We start from the raw sequence: 20,242 nt of genomic DNA, 5'->3' as shown, positions 1-20,242 counted from the left end.
AGTCATCACAATGACATAAGATTGACTGCTTAAAGCATATCAATATCATAGGTTTTGTACCGTTGATTTTGTAACATGCTGGGATGCACAGGACTTGGAACGCAGAGTTAATGAAATGGCACGGAACACTCGGGGCGGTCTCTCTATCAAAGTCGCTGGCCACACACCAATACATGGATTTGACATTCAGACTATCACATAAATAGCAGCCAACCATTGTCACTGTTGATGTCCTATGCCACGTCGTGATTGTTTTACATTAACTAACAGAAAATGAAGTCTGTCCCCTTTTCCATGATGGTAGCCTCCCGAAATCAACATCCAATACGTAGATATAAGCCTTCTACAAGTTCTCATCTAACCAACCATGTATAGGTTATTCCAAGTTTCAGTGTGGCCGTTGAATAGTGTTAGTTTGAACAGCCCAAACATTTGCCCCCTGCTTTATTGATTTTAGAGTGATATCGATGGAAGTGATTAACAAAAAAAAGTGTTGTGTACCCTGACCGCGTTGGCGACCCACTTGAATCAAAATGCAACACTACAAAATGATGTCTTCCACAAATTGTCCCATAACCAGCGATGTACACCTTATTCCCAGATTCAGTGTGTGTGTTTTTTGAGCTGTGTTAGTTCTCCCCCCTCTCACGCAATCGATTTCAACGTGACATCAATATGAATGGTTGACAAATAAGTGTTGTGTTTCTCTTTCTGTTTCGGGGACCCACAAATCAAAATGCATCACTCCAAAATGTAACTGACTGTCTTTTACAGGTTGTTGTCTAACCAGTGATGTAAAAAAAAAATCTGTTTTTTTGTTTTGTTAGTTTCAAAAGCATGTACAACATGATTTCCTCGCTATTTCAGTGATTTATTGACACTTGTCAAGACAACTGTATTTTTGGTGATTGATTACTATTGTTGCTGTACATGCATGTGTAGATTGAAAACAGAAACATAAAATGTTCTAAGAGTCAAACTGTTTCTGCATATTAGTTATTGATTTGGACACATTAAAATGGTTTTGACATTGGGCTATTTATGAAAATGTATTGTCAACCGGAGGCAGCGTCAGCATTAATTTCCAATGGCATTGTACTTTAAAAATCGGATAAAAACTGCTGAATGATTCCAAAAATGTGCCGCGATTGATTTATTTTGATGATATATCAGAAATCACCAAAACGGGTTTGCCCTGCCTAATATGAGTGTGGATGTGTGAGCGTGTGTGTGTGTCCGTGCGTACCTAGCCACTGGACAAAGGACTTGACCATGGAGGTGATGCTCTTGATGTCCCAGATGTAGGGGTAGAGGTCGTAGAGGATGGTGCGGTTGGCTGAATTAGAGAGCCTGGTGAACATCTGGATGACCGAGCAGCACATCTCCTCAAACTTCTCAGCCCGGCACTTCCACTCCGCAACCTGGGGGCAGACAACAGGGTGGTGTTCTTTAGGGCACCCTATCTCTTTAAACAGAATCTTAAATACACACCCCCAGAAATCACAATTAGTCAATATTCCTTCTTGAATCTTTCCAAAACACAGCATAAATTCTATGTAAAATTTTAAATGAAGCTTCCTTTACTGATACAATATTTTCCATGCTTTCCCCCTTTGTATATACCATAGATATTCAACCAAAACAATCTTGCTGAGAGAAATGTAGTATCACAAACAATATTCCTTATCTGTTTCAGATAACAGATAAATAATTACAAATCTTCTTAGCGGTGTTTGCTACATTGCCCCCAAAAAATCCATATTGGAAGTTGACTGGGCTGATGTATACAGATTCTGATAAAATTGGGAAACATGCTGAGAGATTTCTTTTGGATTTTCATTTGGAGTATTTGATCATTAATTTACATCAGAAGTCATTCCGCCTGCCCTTTTTTCTAAATTAAAGAAATATTTTGTATTTCTCACTTCCATCCATTTTTGTCTGGATCTTACAAATGCTCCCCGGACCTTTTCCTCGTAGATACAGTCTAACTGCATTTGCAGTGATGATAACTCCAGTAATTCCCGATTAGTTAGATCAGTTTTTTTTGTACAATCGATTATTCCCTTTATGATGTTATATTATTTCTCTCTTTTGACACAAGAAATTTCTTTCCCCATCGTTTCTCTTTGCTTATTTGAGCTGTTCTTGCCATAATATGGACTTTTACCAAATAGGGCAGTCTTCTGTATAACACACCTGAATATTTCATAGCTCTGAATATCAGATTTTTTTTTAGGAAAGGCTAATTTAGGGATAATTTCCCTCCTAACTATCCCTCCATCCCCTACACCTACCTTCTCTGGTTCCTTGCCCTCGCAGTTGACGCTGACGGTGCTGCTATTGGCCCGTAGCCAGTTGAACTCCTTGAGCATGTGCAGGGCTTTGGGTCCGTATTCATAGGGCAGGTAGAAGAGCTCAGCTAGCAGGGTCAGGTCCTCCAGAGAGAGAGGCTCTGCCGTATACAATGCCTTCTCATTGGGACCAGGTACAAAGACATCCTGAAAGACAAATACAAGTAATTGTTTAAACATAAGTCACTTAATTGCAAATCACTTTGGAAAATCTGAGTCACAGACACACACACACACACACGTACGTACGTCACACACACCAGAACTGGGTTCAAACACTATTTAAGATATATTCCCGACACAAAGACATTTGAAAATAAGTATTTCTATATTTCTTGTTTGAAAATACAAGTAGTTGAATATTGGAATGCATTTGGAAATACACTTGGAAAGTATTGGCATGTATTTTAAAATACACTTGTCTGTGTATTTGAGCATTTAAAAATACAATATTTAAATACTCCCATGCATTTGAACCCAGGTCTGGTATTTGAAATAATGTATTTGAAAATAGTTTCAAATACTAAGCCTATTTGTAGGAATTGTTTTGAAAATACTTTCAAATACTTTCAATAGAAGTAGTTGATTAGGGCCGTATTATTTGAAAATACACAGAACATAAGTATTTAAATAACAAATAATAAAACATGTATTTGAACCCAGTTCCAACACACACACACAAACGACTTACCTGTTTGAGCTGTTCGTCTGTCTGCATGGGGGCCATGTCAATGTCCTCCTCTGGAGACTTGGACTCAGGAACCAGGACTTCCCTGTCTGTGTCCATGGGCTTCAGGTCCTCTGCCATCTTGTCTATAAGGACCAGGCTGCTCTTGGTCTCATTTGCAGCCTCCGCTACAGGGTCTGACTCTGGGTCCGTCTCATCTGGTTTCTCCACAACCATCTCCATGGGCTCTTCATCAGACTCCTTCTTCTCAACATCCACCTGAACAAAATTAGTTATTGCCTCACCATCTTGGTGAGCCCATGTAGAATTGTGTGTTATTCTTGATCAGTTGTAATGAAATATTTTGTTTTGTTGTACTGTATGTAGACTGTGAGACTTGGCACAACAGAGACAAACCAGGGAAACCAACTTTAAAAAATTGGATGTGCACTGCATACTGTATGTTCTACCCTATCTAATATAAAAATGATCTAAGTTAAATCAGTAACTACCTCCTCCACCTCTTGTTGTTGCAGTCTCTTGGCCATGGGGTGGTTGTTGGGGTCAGGGGCGCCTGTGGAGGTCATGATGGGCTGTTGGAACACTGTAGTGACTGTAGTAGCAGAGCAGAGGGAGGAGGCACCTAGTGATGACACGTCAATAGCTGAACTCTTAGCTCCGCTGTGGGGTACCTGGCGACCTGGAGAGGAGACAAGAACAGAGACATTGTCAACATGCTATACAAGAGGCTTTTATAACAAATATCAACATACTAGACAAAAATAGAATGGCTAGCTTTAATGCATGAGTGAAATAAGTGTTAAAAATCCAGTGCTGAATTTTTCGAGAGACATTACCATTGTTTCAAATGATACAGTGTGAAGTAAGGAAACACACACACACACGTTATTTAAGTGACAATGCCAGAGAAGCAGGTGATCGGAGGATATATTGGCACGGGTGTTTAGGCCCAAGACGAAGTCGAGGGCTGGAAAATCGTTCCAATATATAATCCAAACACTGGCTTCAAGGGCATTGTCATTACCAAAATATTCTAATAATGATTGACATTTTTTCATTAAAAACATTATTTTGATGCATTTATTCATACTATTTCATCCTTCCACAAGATATAGTCCCAACACAAGTCTAGGGTTGCTACCCAAGCCAGCTGGTCGTTCGTTCTATTGGCTCTGTTGACAGAGATGCAACCCAGTCGTTCAGTCTTTTTGTTCTATATCTATGGACGCGACCCAATTCTTCGTTCTAAAATGTTCCATTGCCAGTTCTTATCCCTTCCTTGCTAGCTAGCCAACTACAAAGCAACAATCTATCCGCAATATTAAAGCTGATCCATCCCCTAAAAAAATGTATATATAAAAAAAGCAAGCCAACTACAGCTAACTTACAGTCATGTCAAACAGTGCAGACAGAATTTACAGTAGCTGCATTTGCATAAGCTGTTTTCTAGTAAAATTTATTTGGATACATCCTGAACAATAAGATAATGAGGCACGATTTCACCTGGCATAGAAAATGGACTCTCACATCAGGACACTGTTACTCAGAGGAGCTAGTAAACAACACAGCTAACACAATATCTTCAAACTGAAGCAGGAAAGACTGCAAACTAGCAGTCTAGTTTGTATATATCCATAAAAAAATATGCCAGCTGATTCATGATTTCGACTGGCTGAGAAAAGCTGCCTTCCTCTGTCTAGTCCCGACCCCGACACGTTCATTACTATGGGACAGTTGGAGATCGAATTTGAATATTGAAACAATGTTGCAAATGTCAGAGACAGACAGCAAGGTTTATACAAATCTCCGCTGTTGAAAATAAAATGTTAGTCTAAAAGAAACGTGAGATAATGTCAAGATGCTTTTATAGGAGATAAAGTTTATAAAGTGCCTGACTGGGCTAATGAGACAGTAGATTGAGCAGTCAGGGGGAACAGAGTAAATATGCATTTTAACGTCATAGATTTAGCCGGTGGTAACTTTTGGAACATACACCGGCTGGAATGTGCTTTTAACCAATCAGCATTCAGGATTAGACCCACCAGTTGTATAAATGAGAGATGATAGGTAGGTGACGGTTCTTACTGTTGTACTGGTGAGGCACTACAAACTCCCCCAGCCACTCTGTGAGGGCCAGTTTCAGGGCCAGCTGAGGGCTGTACAACATGTCTGTCTCTAACTCCTCATCACTGCCCTCATTCTCCAGCTTGATCTGGATAGACACGGTACTGTCCTCTCCATCCGCTAAGAGGAGGGAGGAGGATGGAGGAAGGAGAGAGAGGGGGGAAGGGAGAGAGAGAAGGAGGAAGAGAGGAAGGGAGATAAATCAGATTAAGATTACTTTATTGGTACATTTCACACAAAATCCAACCGAAATTTGACTTCTGCTTTTAACCCGAAAGACACATTCAGGTTTTGGAGAGGTGCGGGGGGCTGCCACACTGATAACCAAACAGATCACCATTACCAGGTGTAATGTACAGGCCTGTTTGAATACTGTGAAAGTGCCTCCTTCCCTTCCACTATTGGAGTAATCAATAACGTGATTGGATTTAATTGAAAGCCATGTAATCTGAATAGACACAACGCTGTCCTCTTTCGAGGATAGATATAATATTTTGTGTCATTCTTAAAAACCAAACAGACACGAGACTTTGGCAGCCACTTCGTGTACCTTGTGTGACGGTGAGTGACCCTACTCTACAAATATCAAAACATTCACTCAATTGTCGTCATTAATTGGCAATAACACTCTCAGATTCAGGACAACCAAAGCTGTACATCCCTGCTATCCTATTTTTAGCTCAATCGGGCACATTACAGAACATCATTTCCCTGACGAATAAATCTAATAAAGTAAGTGAATAAATAAATAAATGAAGTCCACCCCGGTCAGACGTACCCATGACGATGATATTATATGTAATTTCATAGTACCCGAATCCGAATGTGCCAGAAATCAAGTCAGACTTACTCATGGCGACATCCTTGCGCACTCCGTTCATGTTGGACTTGTACCAGGTGGCCAGGGTGTGGATGGCCACGAAGTTAGACTCGAACTCACAGTTGGGGTTGGTGAGAACCCCCTTGAGGCGGGGGATGAGCTCTGTGGAGCGCCCCTTGTACGGCCCCAGGAACAGACGCTTCTGGTCGTAGTCGTTGGCATGGATATTGTCCCAGATTACCGGAGCTCTCTTCAGGATCTTAGAAACCTCCTCTATGGACTCCACTGTAATGTCTTTGGATACCACCTTAGGACCTAGAAAAATAATGTCCCATGTAGGAGTCATGCAAGTTCTAATGTATATTAAAAAAATATGTTGCACGGTCCGTTACTGTGTTTTTATCTTATAAATGGTAAGGTTAATTCCATCTAATGAGTGCCAAAACATGTTGGATATGAACTAGTTTGGATCTACTGTACCTGTCCACAGCACTTCAATACCAGGCAGCAGCTTCTCTCCCACTGTGTGCAGGTAGGGAGACTGGGCCACATTGGGGTAACAGAACGTTCCACAGTACTCTGGTTTTAGGGAGACAATGAAAAACATACATGACATTTATATCTTCCTTCAACTTTGAATCTAGACCAAATTTCAGTAACAACATACAGGGTTACCTGTTACCTGTGGGGCAGAAGAGGAAGGTCTCAGGCTCTCCCAGGTACTGAAAGATCTCATTGGTGATGGACACCTGGGCATGGGCGAAGGAGCTGAACACTTCCTTGTCGGCGGGGCACATGTTGTGGTCGATGTCGTCAAACAGTAAGGCAAATGACTTGCAGCCAAAGTGAGTCACCTAATGGAGAGAATGAATAATGATATTTTATGTTAAGACTCCGGCAAACGAGTGAGTGCAGACCGTCAAGGATGTAGAGGCTATGTATTCCATCAAGGATGTAGATTAGACTATAGGCCTGCATTCTTAACTGTGGTTAAAGGTTATCGTTATTAGCAAGACAGTACTCCTCTAACCCAATCCTAAAATCTCTATACGCACATAAGGAGTTACTGTAGTGCGTCGTCTGCAAGGAGGAAGGAGAGATGCATTAAAAAAATGTAACAGTTGGTTACCTGGTCCAGTTTCCTCTTGAGTGTGGACACTTCTTTCTGGTTAGAGAAGGTGATGTCTAGGCCTGGGGAGATGGCATAGATGAACTCGGTCCCATACTCCTTCGCAGCACTGATCAGGGTCATCAGTTGTTCTATAAGAGAGAGATGCATTAGTTTCAGATACTATTTCACATCAGCGTGACACCCACTCACACACACTCAGTAGGGATGTGAAATATGTGAGGCATGGTTTGTTTATTACATCGCTGTATTGTAACTAATATTTCAAATATGTCCTGAAATGCTGAAGGGGTGCTCAGACATAGGAATGTAAAACAAATGCTATGAGTAGGTTCAAGGTGGCAACTTAATTCCCTTCGAAAATGTTTCATGCTGACGCGTTTCAGAGCAAGCTTCTTTATCAAAGCAGAGCACTATTGCAACAATCACAAGCAGCAACACCTGTGCACTTTTGTTTGTTTATTACATATTTGTCTGTATATGTGACAGGAATCAGTCCAATCCATGGACATGATGAGACAACCTTTACCTGCTTCTTCTACTGAGTACATCTCTCTCCAGAACATCCTGTGTTTGTAGTCATCTTTAGGCGCGTAGAGGTATGTGTTCAAGCCCCATTTCTGCTGTCTGGGGAACAACTCATAGTGATTAACACAGGCTGTGTGTGACATGGTTTGTTTTGTTTATCACAGAACATATTGACTACATTGATTTAAGCCATTTCTAATTTGATGATATTGAAAACTTCAGTACATTCACTGATCCCATTATGATAGAGCACTATTCAACACCATATGCCAGCCTGCTGTACATAACCATTAAATTACCTCCTGAACAGCTCTTTCCTTTGTTCCATCGTCCATGGCCGGCCGTAGAAGCCTGTTGCAAACAAAAGAAGAAAGATTGCCATTTAAGCCCTTTGTTCTACTTACCCAGAAGCTTGCGGATGCTATTTGAATGTCTCAGTGTGCAGTATGAAGGAAGTTAGCATTATCTCACGAAACTTCAGCTAACTAGTGAGCGCAATGACTGGATAAAAACGGTATCCACGAGTTCATCCGACTCTGGGTAAGTAGAGAAATTAAAGAATCTTAAATGACAGAATCTCGCAGCATCCCTTTAACAGACAGCAAACATTCCAGGCCTGCAGACATCCACCCCTATCTATTCCCCTGGCTGTGTACATTCAGCTGCCATGTGTGTGCCCTGAAGACTGTATGGGTGTTGCATCAGGCTCCTCCTTGATCAGTGTTTTCCACACATAGTGTAGCAAGAGGCTGTTGTTTAGCAGTGTTTTTTTGTAGCTCATGTGATGGTAGAGTTTGTGAAACAAATACCCACTGAATTGATGAAAATAATAATATAATTCTGTCAGGTCATTTCATTGGGCTACGTTGTACAGTTGTGGCCAAACGTTTTGGCCACAAAAGGAACAGCTGACATCATGTCAGTGATTCTCTCGTTAACACAGGTGTGAGTGTTGACAAGGACAAGGCTGGAGAACACTGTCATGCAATTGAGTTCAAATTAGAGGTCGACCGATTAATCGTAATTGCCGATTAATTAGGGGCGATTTCAAGTTTTCATAACAATCAGAAATCGGTATTTTTTAATGAAATACAAATGGTATAGAGCGAAATAGTCCTATAATAACTACAACTTCTTACCTGGGAATATTGAAGACTCATGTTAAAAGGAGCCACCAGCTTTCATATGTTCTCATGTGCTGAGCAAGGAACTGAAGTGTTAGCTTTATTACATAGCACATACTGCACTTTTATGTTCTTCTCCAACACTTTGTTTTTGCATTATTTAAACCAAATTGAACATGTTTCATTATCTACTTGAGGCTAAATTGATTTTATTGATATGTTATATTAAGTTTAAAAAAAATGTTCATTCAATATTGTTGTAATTGTCATTATTACAAATACATTTTTTATATATATTTTTTTAAATATAAATCGTCCGATTAATCGGTATCGGCTTTTTTAGTCCTCCAATAATCGGCGTTGAAAAATATTAATCGGTCGACCTCTAGTTCAAATAAGAGACTGGAAGCTTCAAAAGGAGGGTGCTACTTGGAATCACTGTGCTTCCTCTATAAACCATGGTTACCTGCAAGGAAACATGTGCTGTCATCATTGCTTTGCACAAAAAGGGCTTCACAGGCAAGGATATTGATTCCATTAAGATTGCACCTAAATCAACCATTTATCAGATCATCAAGAACTTCAAGAAGAGTGGTTCAATTGTTGTGAAGGCGGCATCAGGGCGCCCAAGAAAGTCCAGCAAGCGCCAGGACCATCTCCTAAAGTTGATTCAGCTGCTAGATCGGGGCACCACCAGTACAGAGCTTGCTCATGAATGGCAGCAGGCAGGTGTGAGTGCATCTGCACGCACAGTAAGGCAAAGACTTTTGGAGGATGGCCTGGTGTCAAGAAGGGCAGCAAAGAAGCCACTTCTCTTCAGGAAAAACATCAGGGACAGACTGATATTCTACAAAAGGTACAGAGATTGGACTGCTGAGGACTGGGGTAAAGTCAATTTCTCTGATGAATCCCTTTTTCGATTGTTTGTGGCATCCGGAAAAAAGCTTGGCCGGAGAAGACGAAGAGAGCGCTACCATCAGTCCTGTGTCATGCCAACAGTAAAGCATCCTGAGACCATTCATGTGTGGGGTTGCTTCTCAGCCAAGGGGGTGGGCTCACTCACAATTTTGCCTAAGAACATAGCAATGAATAAAGAATGGTACCAACACATCCTCCGAGAGCAACTGCTCCCAACCATCCAGGAACAGTTTGGTGACGAACAATGCCGTTTCCAGCATGATGGAGCACCTTGCCATAAGGCAAAAGTGATAACTAAGTGGCTCGGGGAACAAAACATCGATATTTTGAGTCCATGGCCAGGAAACTCGCCAGACCTTAATACCATTGAGAGCTTGTGGTCAATCCTCAAGAGGCGGGTGGACAAACAAAAACCCACAAATTCTGACAAACTCCAAGCATTGATTATGCAAGAATGGGCTACCATCAGTCAGGATGTGGGGGCGGCAGGGTAGCCTAGTGGTTAGAGCGTTGGACTAGTAACCGGAAGGTTGCGAGTTCAAACCCCCGAGCTGACAAGGTACAAATCTGTCGTTCTGCCCCTGAACAGGCAGTTAACCCACTGTTCCCAGGCCGTCATTGAAAATAAGAATTTGTTCTTAACTGACTTGCCTGGTTAAATAAAGGTAAAAAAAAATTTAAAAAAAAAAAATGTGGCCCAGAAGTTAATTGACAGCATGTCAGGGCGGATTGCAGAGGTCTTGAAAAATAAGGGTCAACACCGCAAATATTGAGTCTTTGCATCAACCTGCCCAGGTTTTTAGCATAGGTAGTAAAGCTCTCATTCCTGGACTGCAACATTGTAAGATTGTGCCCTCCACGGCACTTGATATACATGGATTACTATATTTAGATACTTCAAATACTACCTAAGACACTTTGGCTATTTATCTCCATACTCAATAAATGGTGAAACAGTATGTGTGATGGTGTGCTTTGTCCGGTATGTATATGCATGAAACGTACATTATTGAAAACATGTCTCGCACTCAGTCGTAGTTAGTAGAATAATGAATTTATTGACAAGATCTTAGCACTCAACTTTTAGAAGGTTAGTAGGAAATGTAATCATTTAAACCACCTAAATATACTCCCAGTCAATGAACATTTAGTATTTGAAACTAAAACATTAATTTCCCAACTGCTTTTTCTATAATCCTACAGGCTCTTTGTCATTCTCCATACCTTATATTCTAATGCATCCAACATCATGTACGCTCACCATGGTATAGGGAAGCTGCTGGTTTAGAACTCTGGTTTAGAACTCAAACTCTGGATTTCTTATTGCAGAGCACATTGTACAACTGTTTTTAGAGAATATTGTATTGCAAGGTATGCTATGCCATATGTACTGGCTAATATGCAACTGTCATTTTTAAAGTTCCATTCTATCTACAAGGCTTTTATTTTGGGCTTCTATTCAAAATATATGATTGAATTTCTTTAAGCCTGCAGTTAGTTACTTGAAATTAGACAATCACGCCAAAACATGATTCAACAATTGAACTCACTGACAAAGAGATGGCTCATGAAACACAAATGGACATTTACAGTAGAAGGATAGTCTAAAACATTGGCAAGCTTTCAATAAATTGGCTAAATGGTCAACGTAGTTACCTCTTCATGTGAACAAGACCATTCATATGGTACACTGCATATTTCAAATGCACTCAAACATATATTTCTTATTTCAGTCTAGAAGCTAGCTACCTATATCTGTTCCTCTTCATCAGACAGTAGCTAGCGTTTTCACAAGAGGCTGTGTTTACATCGTAGATAGAAGCAGGCCATTGGCTACCTTCATCACAAGGGGTATGTACAGGAGTTCTGGTTGGTTTAGTTTAGCAGGCAGTGTTGAAATATACTATTTATGAGAAAATGTGTAATAATTGAAGGTGCCAACAAATGTTATACATTTTTTACTGCCATTACAAAGAAAAACAGAGAGGCAGATAAACCAAAAAAACAACAACATCTAACCACGCACTTAGCTGTTCACTCCAATTTGCATACCACCCCAACAGATCCACAGACGATGGCATCTCTATTGCACTACACACTGCCCTTTCCCACCTGGAAAAAAGGAACACCTATGTGAGAATGCTATTCATTGACTACAGCACAGCATTCAACACCATAGTGCCCTTAAAGCTCATCAATAAGCTAAGGATCTTGGGACTAAACACCTACCCCTACAAATGGATCCTGGACTTCCTGACTGGACACCCCCAGGTGGTAAGGGTAGGTAACAACACATCCGCCACAGTGATCCTCAACACAGGGGTGCGTGCTCAGCCCCCTCCTGTACTCCCTGTTCACTCATGACTGCACGGCCAGGCACAACTCCAACACCATCATTACATTTGCCGATGACACAACAGTGGTAGGCCTGATCACCGACAACAACGAGACAGCCTATAAGGAAGTCAGAGACCTGGCCGTGTGGTGCCAGGACGACAACCTACCCCTCAACGTGATCAAGACAAAGGAGATGATTGTGGACTACAGGAAAAAGAGGACCAAGCACGCCCCCATTCTCATTGACAGGGCTGCAGTGGAGAAGGTTGAGAGCTGTCCACATCACCAACAAACTAATATTGTCCAAGCACACCAAGACAGTCGTGAAGCAGGCACGACAAAACCTATTCCCCCTGAGGAAACTAAAAAGACTTGGCATGGGTCATCAGATCCTCAAAAGGTTCTACAACTGCACCATCGAGAGCATCCTGACTGGTTGCATAACTGCTCGACCTCCAGCCGCAAGGCACTACAGAGGGTAGTGAGAACGGCCCAGTACATCACTGGGGCCAAGCTTCCTGCCACCCAGGACTTCTATACCAGGCAGTGTCAGAGGAAGGCCATAAAAATTGTCAAAGACTCCAGCCACCCGAGTTATAGACTGTTCTCTCTGCTACCGCATGGCAAGAGGTACCGGAGTACCAAGTCTAGGTCCAAGAGGTTTCTAAACAGCTTCTACCCCCAAGCCATAAGACTCCTGAACAAATAGTCAAATGGCCACCCAGACTATTTGCCTTGCCCCCCCCCACTCTGTGGTCATCTATACATGGTCACTTTGATAACTCTACCTACATGTACATACTACCTCAACTGGCCGGTGCCCCCCGCACATTTACTCTGAACCGCCAACCCCCGTATATATTGTTATTTTTTGCTGCTGCTCTTTAATTACTTGTCTCTTATTCTTAATCATATATATTTTTTAACTGCACTGTTGGTTAGGGGCTCATAAGTAAGCATTTCACAGTAAGGTCTACACCTGTTGTATTCGGCGCATGTGACTAATACAATTTGATTTGATTCAACGAGTGGTCTGAGGCAGGCGTTAGATTACGAACTTTTCAAAAACAAAGTTAATGGCTTTGGGAAACAGCTTGAAGATTTAAAGAAGTACTATGCAGGAAACGCTCAGCAATTTCCTGGTTGCTAAAATTCTAATAGTTCACCTAATTTCAGTTTATGTGACAAAACAAACAGTGTAGATTCTCTAGTGTAGAGAATCATTGTACCATCTAAAAGAGGTGTAAAATGTATTTTCCATAACCAAAAATATTGTATTTTCAGCTGTTTGAAGCTGGTGTACAAAACTTAAGATCGAAACTTAGTAAAGGGAAGCTAAGAAATAACTCACACAGAACAGAGAGAACAATTAGAACAGATCAAATCAAATGTTATTTGTCACATGCGGCAAATACAACAGGTGTAAACTTTACAGTAAAATGCTTACTTACAAGCCCTTAACCAACAATGCAGTTTTAAGAAAATCCCCCAAAAAAGTAAGAGATAAGAATAACAAATAATTAAAGAGCAGCAGGCTAAAGTTAAATCTAGACTTGGTTTCCTCTATCGTAATTGCTCCTCTTTCACCCCGGCTGCCAAACTAACCCTGATTCAGATGACCATCCTAACCATGCTAAATTACGGAGACATAAAGTCGGCAGGTAAGGGTGCTCTCGAGCGGCTAAATGTTCTTTACCATTCGGCCATCAGATTTGCCACCAATGCTCCTTATAGGACACATCACTGCACCCTATACTCCTCTGTAAACTGGTCATCTCTGTGTAACCATCGCAAGACCCACTGGTTTATGCTTATTTATAAAACCCTCTAAAGCCTCACTCCCCCCTATCTGAGATATCTATTGCAGCGCTCACCCTCCACATACAACACCTGTTCTGCCAGTCACATTCTGTTAAATGTCCCCAAAGCACACACATCCATGGGTCGCTCCTCTTTTCAGATCGTTGCAGCTAGAGACTGGAACGAGCTACAACAAACACTCAAACTGGACAGTTTTATCTCAATCTCTTCATTCAAAGACTCAATCATGGACACTCTTACTGAGAGTTGTGGCTGCTTTGTGTGATGGATTGTTGTCTCTACCTTCGTGCTGTTGACTGTGCCCAATAATGTTTGTACCGTGTTTTGTGCTGCTACCATGTTGTTGTTATGTTGTGTTGCTACCATGCTGTGTTGTCATGTGTTGCTGCCTTGCTATGTTGTGGTCTTAGGTCTCTCTTTATGTAGTGTTGTATGTTTTGGCCTATAATTATATTGTATTTATTGTTTCAAAAATATATCCCGGGCCCCTGTCCCCGCAGGAGGCCTTTTGGTAGGACGTCATTGTAAATAAGAATTTGTTCATAACTAACTTGCCTAGTTAAATAAAATTAAAAATCAGTTAATAACAATAGCGGAGCTATATACAGGGGGTACCAGTACATAGTCAATGTGCGGGGGAACAGGTGACGAGGCAATTGAGGTAATATGTACATGTAGGTAGAATTGTTAACGTGACTCAGATCTACAGCTTCTTAGGAGAAGGGTGCAATTGCAGCTTGCATTTCGTGGCGTTCCTGCATGTGGGCATGCAGGACACCCTCTATACTTCTCTGTCGGTACATTTTGAAGCTAGGACAGGCGGGAGGTGGGAGCGCTCCAGTACAGTAGGTGGCGTTAATGCACAATCACGTTGTATGCCAGCCGCTGATAAACCACCCAGAAGAAGGGGTGGGGGTGACAACTTCATCCTTCATCCTGGTGTCGCCCCAGCCTCTCACCTGCTGTGCTAGCAGGAGGAGGGAGGCGACCGGTACAGTGTCCTTTCACCCCCACCTGTCAGGCAGTGTTTTCCCACTGTTTTGTTAACTACAGTGAGTGCAGGTGTTCGGCAGGCGGGAGCGAAGAACACTGTCTACCGGTTTTGCTCCCGCTAGCTAGCAAGGACTCCGGGAGGCGAAAAAATTCAGATAATACATTAAATGGGATGCTAGAGGGGGGGGTCCTGAATCCCATTGCATGTGGAATGCCCACATGCAGGAACACCCCAAATTGTGGGCTGCAGTTGCACACAAGATCGCTTTTTATAGACTTGCTTTCAATGAGAATGACAGGTCTATAACTCACATTTCTATGTGAATTTGGTCAGGTGGCCCAAGCAGTTACATATTGCAGCTTTAAATTGCTCCTACGAAGTTTCTAATGATAGCCTAATGATGCTTTTGGGAAAGCAGACCGTGATCGATTTAAAAAATAATGACATCCCATAGTTCCTCCGATTGGGTCATCGACCTTGAACAGTTGTTAATAGTACAATGGAGTGTTAATAAGTGTCCTGCATAATCACAATTATTCTGGCATTCTTTCTGCATTTGACCAGTATGCAAATCTTGTATGCATCAACATCACAACACGAAAATCACTAGCTATACCAAATCAATGTGATTTTTGTTCAATATAATATGTTCTCCTCACCCTCCACGACTCCACTGATGAATTTCCTGCGGCCCGATAGTTCCACCCCGATGCTTCTCGGTTCTTCCACTGAGCCAGGGGCTTCTGAACCAGCCTCAGATGGCCCCGAGCTTGGGCTCGCCTCAACCTCCACTTGAGACGTCCCCACCACCGCCTTACCTTTCTGAACCATTTCTATAGACTGCCTGTTATCGTAGCTAGCAACAGACAGGGTTTATGGGAGACGAGGGGAGTATGACCCAAAACTCCGACAATAGGTTAGCAGGCCATCCGGACGACTTGAAAGGAGAGGGGAAATGAACCGTGTAACGTTAGTTTACTGACAATCCCCGGCGTTGTTCACAGGCCGCAGTGTGAAAAAATATTGCTCGACTTGTCTGTCCAAATTAGATTCTTGCAAACTATTTTCTAGTAAAACGAAACGAAAGCTACTAGCTTCAGTTAGTTGCCAATCTGTAAAAATAAATAAAGAAAAGGTCTATCTAATGTAACGTTGCTGACTATCGTCGTGTACCGCTGTGCTAAAATACTTCATTCAGAATAATATTCGTTTACATATTCGTGCGCTAAAATAATAAAATTACGAGTAATCAATGAACGTTATGATTTTTTCCCCGTTGAATATATTTTCGTCTTCTAGATTTTCCCTGGTTTTCGCAGCTTCTTCCTGTTTACACCGATTGCGCATGCTCAGAAGACTGGATCAAACCAGTCACAACCGGACTTTTGTGGCAAAACACAATTCCATAACCAAGATAGTAGAGTTCCATAACCAAGATAGTGGACTTCTTCTTCTTTGGGTTGGCGGTTCGCATCCAACTTTTGGGTGCGTACGCCGCCACCTACTGTACTGGAGTGTGAGGCTAGTCACGGCCGACCAACATTAACATCCAGTAATACAAAATTGGGGAAAAGGAGAATTACCCTGCCAGCTATTAGCCCACACAAAAAAGTGAAAAGCACCACCCCATTCTACAATTTACCCCTACCTAATCCTACTCCATGCCAACGGTTTGGGAGGACAGAACACTACCACTCAACACCCCCTGCAAATCTTCTGCAGTAAAATCTCTCAATCCCGAATACTTCAATGCAGCTGCCGCCAACCTCACCCTGTACCCATCTATCACTACCACTCTCTTCACTGCTTCAGGATACAACACTTTGTGTTCTACTCTAACCCCGGCAACCTCAACCTGCTTTTCTCTCACCGGACACCACTGATCTCCAGTCCCATGGGCATTGGAGTCACCAGACTCGGGCTTTCAGGCTTTGGCCCTGACTGATTTTGCCTCAGCCCCGACTCTTTTCCTCTGCTGGTATGGTGTAAAACAAACTGGGCAACACTCCAATCATGTGCCCTACCCTTTTAGTGCTGCCTAAAACCATAACGTCTGTGTACGGTGGCACTTTATGAGGAGGAGTCAAAGTGGTTTTGTTGATTTGTCCTAAGAAATTATATTTTGGCGCGCGCAAAGTTGGGAACAAGAGACTATTACTATAGCACATGCTATTACTATAGCACATGTTGTTAGCGCATGAAGATGTTATTCAGAGTTATTGAACTCACAAGTAAGCCATATTCGAGTAACTTACATTTCAACATGTTGACTCAAAAGCTGCACTGACAGGTAATTTATAGAAGATGGACATATGGTATTTATTCTTGAGAAAGAGGGTGAGAGATGCAGCTCGGCAAACACAGAGACTGCTGTATTTGCAGGAGTAAGTGAAGAGATTTTGTGTGTGTTTACAATACAATTATTTAGCATCTAGCGAGCTACAGTTGAAGTCGGAAGTTTACATACACCTTAGCCAAATACATTTAAACTCAGTTTTTCAATGTTCCTGACATTCATTCCAAGTAAACATTCCCTGTCTTAGGTCAGTTAGGATCAGCACTTGATTTTAAGGATGTGAAATGTCAGAATAATAGTAGAGGGGATGATTTCTTTCAGCTTTTCTTTCTTTCATCACACTCCCAGTGGGTCAGAAGTTTACATACACTCAATTAGTATTTGGTAGCATTGCCTTTAAATTGTTTAACTTGGGTCAAATGTGTCGGGTAGCCTTCCACATGCTTCCCACAATAAATTGGGTGAATTTTGGCCCATTCCTCCTGACAGAGATGGTGTAACTGAGTCAGGTTTGTAGTCCTCCTTGCTCACACACGCTTTTTCAGTTCTGCCCACAAATTTTCTATGGGATTGAGGTCAGGGCTTTGTGATGGCCACTCCAATACCTTGACTTTGTTGTCCTTCAGCCATTGTGCCACAACTTTGGAAGTATGCTTGGGGTCATTGTCCATTTGGAAGACCCATTTGCAACCACGCTTTAACTTCCTGACTGATGTCTTGAGGTGTTGCTTCAATATATCCACATCATTTTCCCCCCTCATGATGCCATCTATTTTGTGAAGTGCACCAGTCCCTCCTGCAGCAAAGCACCCCCACAACATGATGCTGCCACCCCCGTGCTTCACGGTTGGGATGGTGTTCTTCGGCTTGCAAGCCTCCCCCATTTTCCTCCAAACATAACGATGGTCATTATGGCCAAACAGTTATATATTATGTTTCATCACACCAGAGGACATTTCTCCAAAAAGTACAGTCTTTGTCCCCATGTGCAGTTGCAAACCACAGTTTTTTTATGGCCGTTTTGGAGCAGTGGCTTCTTCCTTGCTGAGCGGCCTTTCAGGTTATGTCGATATAGGTCTCGTTTTACTGTGGATATAGATACTTTTGTACCTGTTTCCTCCAGAATCTTCACAAGGTCCTTTGCTGTTGTTCTGGGATTGATTTGCACTTTTCACACCAAAGTATGTTAATCTCTAGGGGACAGAACGCTTCTCCTTCCTGAGCGGTATGACGGCTGCGTGGTCCCATGGTGTTTATACTTGCGTACTATTGTTTGTACAGATGAACGTGGTACCTTCAAGCGTTTGGAAATTGCTCCCAAGGATGAACCAGACTTGTGGAGGTCTACAATTTTTTTCTGAGTTCTTGGCTGATTTCTTTTGATTTTCCCATGATGTCAAGCAGAGGCAATGAGTTTGAAGGTAGGCCTTGAAATACATCCACAGGTACACCTCCAATTGACTCAAATGATGCCAATTAGCCTATCAGAAGCTTCTAAAGCCATGACATAATTTTCTGGAATTTTCCAAGCTGTTTAATGGCACAGTTAACTTAGTGTATGGCCCACTGGAATTGTGATACAATTTATTATAAGTGAAATAATCTGTCTGTAAACAATTGTTGGAAAAATTACTTTGTGTCATGCACAAAGTAGATGTTCTAACCGACTTGCCAAAACTATAGTTTGTTAACAAGACATTTGTGGAGTGGTTGAAAAACAAGTTTTAATGACTCCAACTTAAATGTATGTAAACTTCTGACTTCAACTGTATATTGCTTGTGTATGTGTTTGTCTGATCAGAATATTCACTGAGAAAGCTCTGAGACTATGCCGTCTCTGTAATAATATAGGAGCTCCAGGAAAGCAGAACTTCAGACAGCAAAGAAGAGAGGGGAGTGAGAAAGAGTAGCAGGAGGTACGGAGAGAGCATAGAGAGGTCCACACAAGACAAACATGTCATATTTCTCTCAAGCCAGAAGTAGTAATTCTTGCTAAACATTACCTCTCAAAAAAGAAAAATGCCACTTCTGACATGTCCTGTGTGTTTAAACTGTTAGACCCTGATATGTTCCCATCACTGAAAGCAATCATACAGGCCACGCTAACCATCCTTGTAAAGCAGCTGTGAGAGATCTTTCAGTGCATTAAGATGCCTACATACAGTGGGGCAAAAAAGTATTTAGTCAGCCACCAATTGTGCAAGTTCTCCCACTTAAAAAGATGAGAGAGGCCTGTAATTTTCATCATAGGTACACTTCAACTATGACAGACAAAATGAGAAGAAAAAAAATCCAGAAAATCACATTGTAGGATTTTTAATGAAGTTATTTGCAAATTATGGTGGAGAGTGGCGAGCACGTGCAGCCAGTCCTTTGTTTGCACCGGTGGAAGGGTCTATAGATTCCATAGAGACTCCTGCAGTATCCTTGCTAAACAGCCCGGCACTGAATTGTGTCTTGAGAGTGGTCTTCGGAGTAGTTTAGTAAACATTCCAGGATGGCCCTCAAAGGGTAGGTGGCACTGCTTTGACTGATTAGGCGTTCACCCAAAGTCACATCCACTTGGGAGAAGATGGTCGCCAAGGGGTAATTAATAAGACTCACTTTGGCATTATTTGCAATATTAGTACCATCTCTTTTGGTCACTTTGAGACGTAAATGCAATAAGGTGTTGTTGAGGTTCAGGTAGTTGTCACCGTGGCCTGGTATGAAAAATTCTAAATGACCATTGTCTGTAATGGCAGAGAGTGGGGCTATCTCCACATAACAGGACCTATCTATTGAAAATTGGGTTAAGGGGGCCGTGAAAAGATCGAGCTCTGTCTTTATAGCTTCAGAGGACATGCGGTGTAAAAGAGCCATGTTGCTTGTTCTTTTAGAAAATACTTCTGAGTATTCTTTTTGACGTTTTTGGTCCAGACCTCCTCACTTTACCACGTCTTTGACATACTGAGTTTATTTTAACGGTTAACCTCTGCTTTTTAGGGGCAGGCCTGCCTTTTTAAATATTATATAAGTATATTAACTAACAAATATGATACGTTACAATTTAATGGTGTTTCAAACAAATAAAGTAAAATCTTAGACAAGGTTGTTTCTAGTTCTTCAG

At 41.8% G+C, this 20,242-nt stretch overlaps 1 protein-coding gene across 2 annotated transcripts in view; it reads right to left on the bottom strand.

Annotated features, from left to right (window-relative positions):
- Positions 1–16,313, bottom strand: part of oga (O-GlcNAcase) — a 31,463-nt gene extending 15,150 nt beyond the window's left edge. For both annotated transcript variants that reach the window (XR_016490863.1, XM_021580134.3), the window contains exons 1-12: positions 15,497–16,313; positions 7,943–7,994; positions 7,645–7,742; positions 7,116–7,246; positions 6,669–6,840; positions 6,467–6,565; positions 6,017–6,301; positions 5,128–5,286; positions 3,534–3,721; positions 3,046–3,300; positions 2,298–2,501; positions 1,247–1,421 (exon numbers count right to left, since the gene is read on the bottom strand). Coding sequence is in view for 1 of the 2 variants with exons in the window: in XM_021580134.3 (XP_021435809.2) it covers positions 1,247–1,421; positions 2,298–2,501; positions 3,046–3,300; positions 3,534–3,721; positions 5,128–5,286; positions 6,017–6,301; positions 6,467–6,565; positions 6,669–6,840; positions 7,116–7,246; positions 7,645–7,742; positions 7,943–7,994; positions 15,497–15,668 (1,990 nt within the window). In the remaining variant the exon portion in view is untranslated. The remainder of the gene's footprint in view (positions 1–1,246; positions 1,422–2,297; positions 2,502–3,045; positions 3,301–3,533; positions 3,722–5,127; positions 5,287–6,016; positions 6,302–6,466; positions 6,566–6,668; positions 6,841–7,115; positions 7,247–7,644; positions 7,743–7,942; positions 7,995–15,496) is intronic.
- Between the last annotated feature and the right edge of the window lie 3,929 nt (positions 16,314–20,242).

The sequence above is a fragment of the Oncorhynchus mykiss genome, chromosome 23 (assembly GCF_057628025.1).
Source record: "Oncorhynchus mykiss isolate SJ-2025 chromosome 23, ASM5762802v1, whole genome shotgun sequence".
NCBI lineage: Eukaryota > Metazoa > Chordata > Actinopteri > Salmoniformes > Salmonidae > Oncorhynchus > Oncorhynchus mykiss.
The sequence above is the reverse complement of the archived record's forward strand: the minus strand, read 5'-3'. Positions and strand labels throughout refer to the sequence as shown.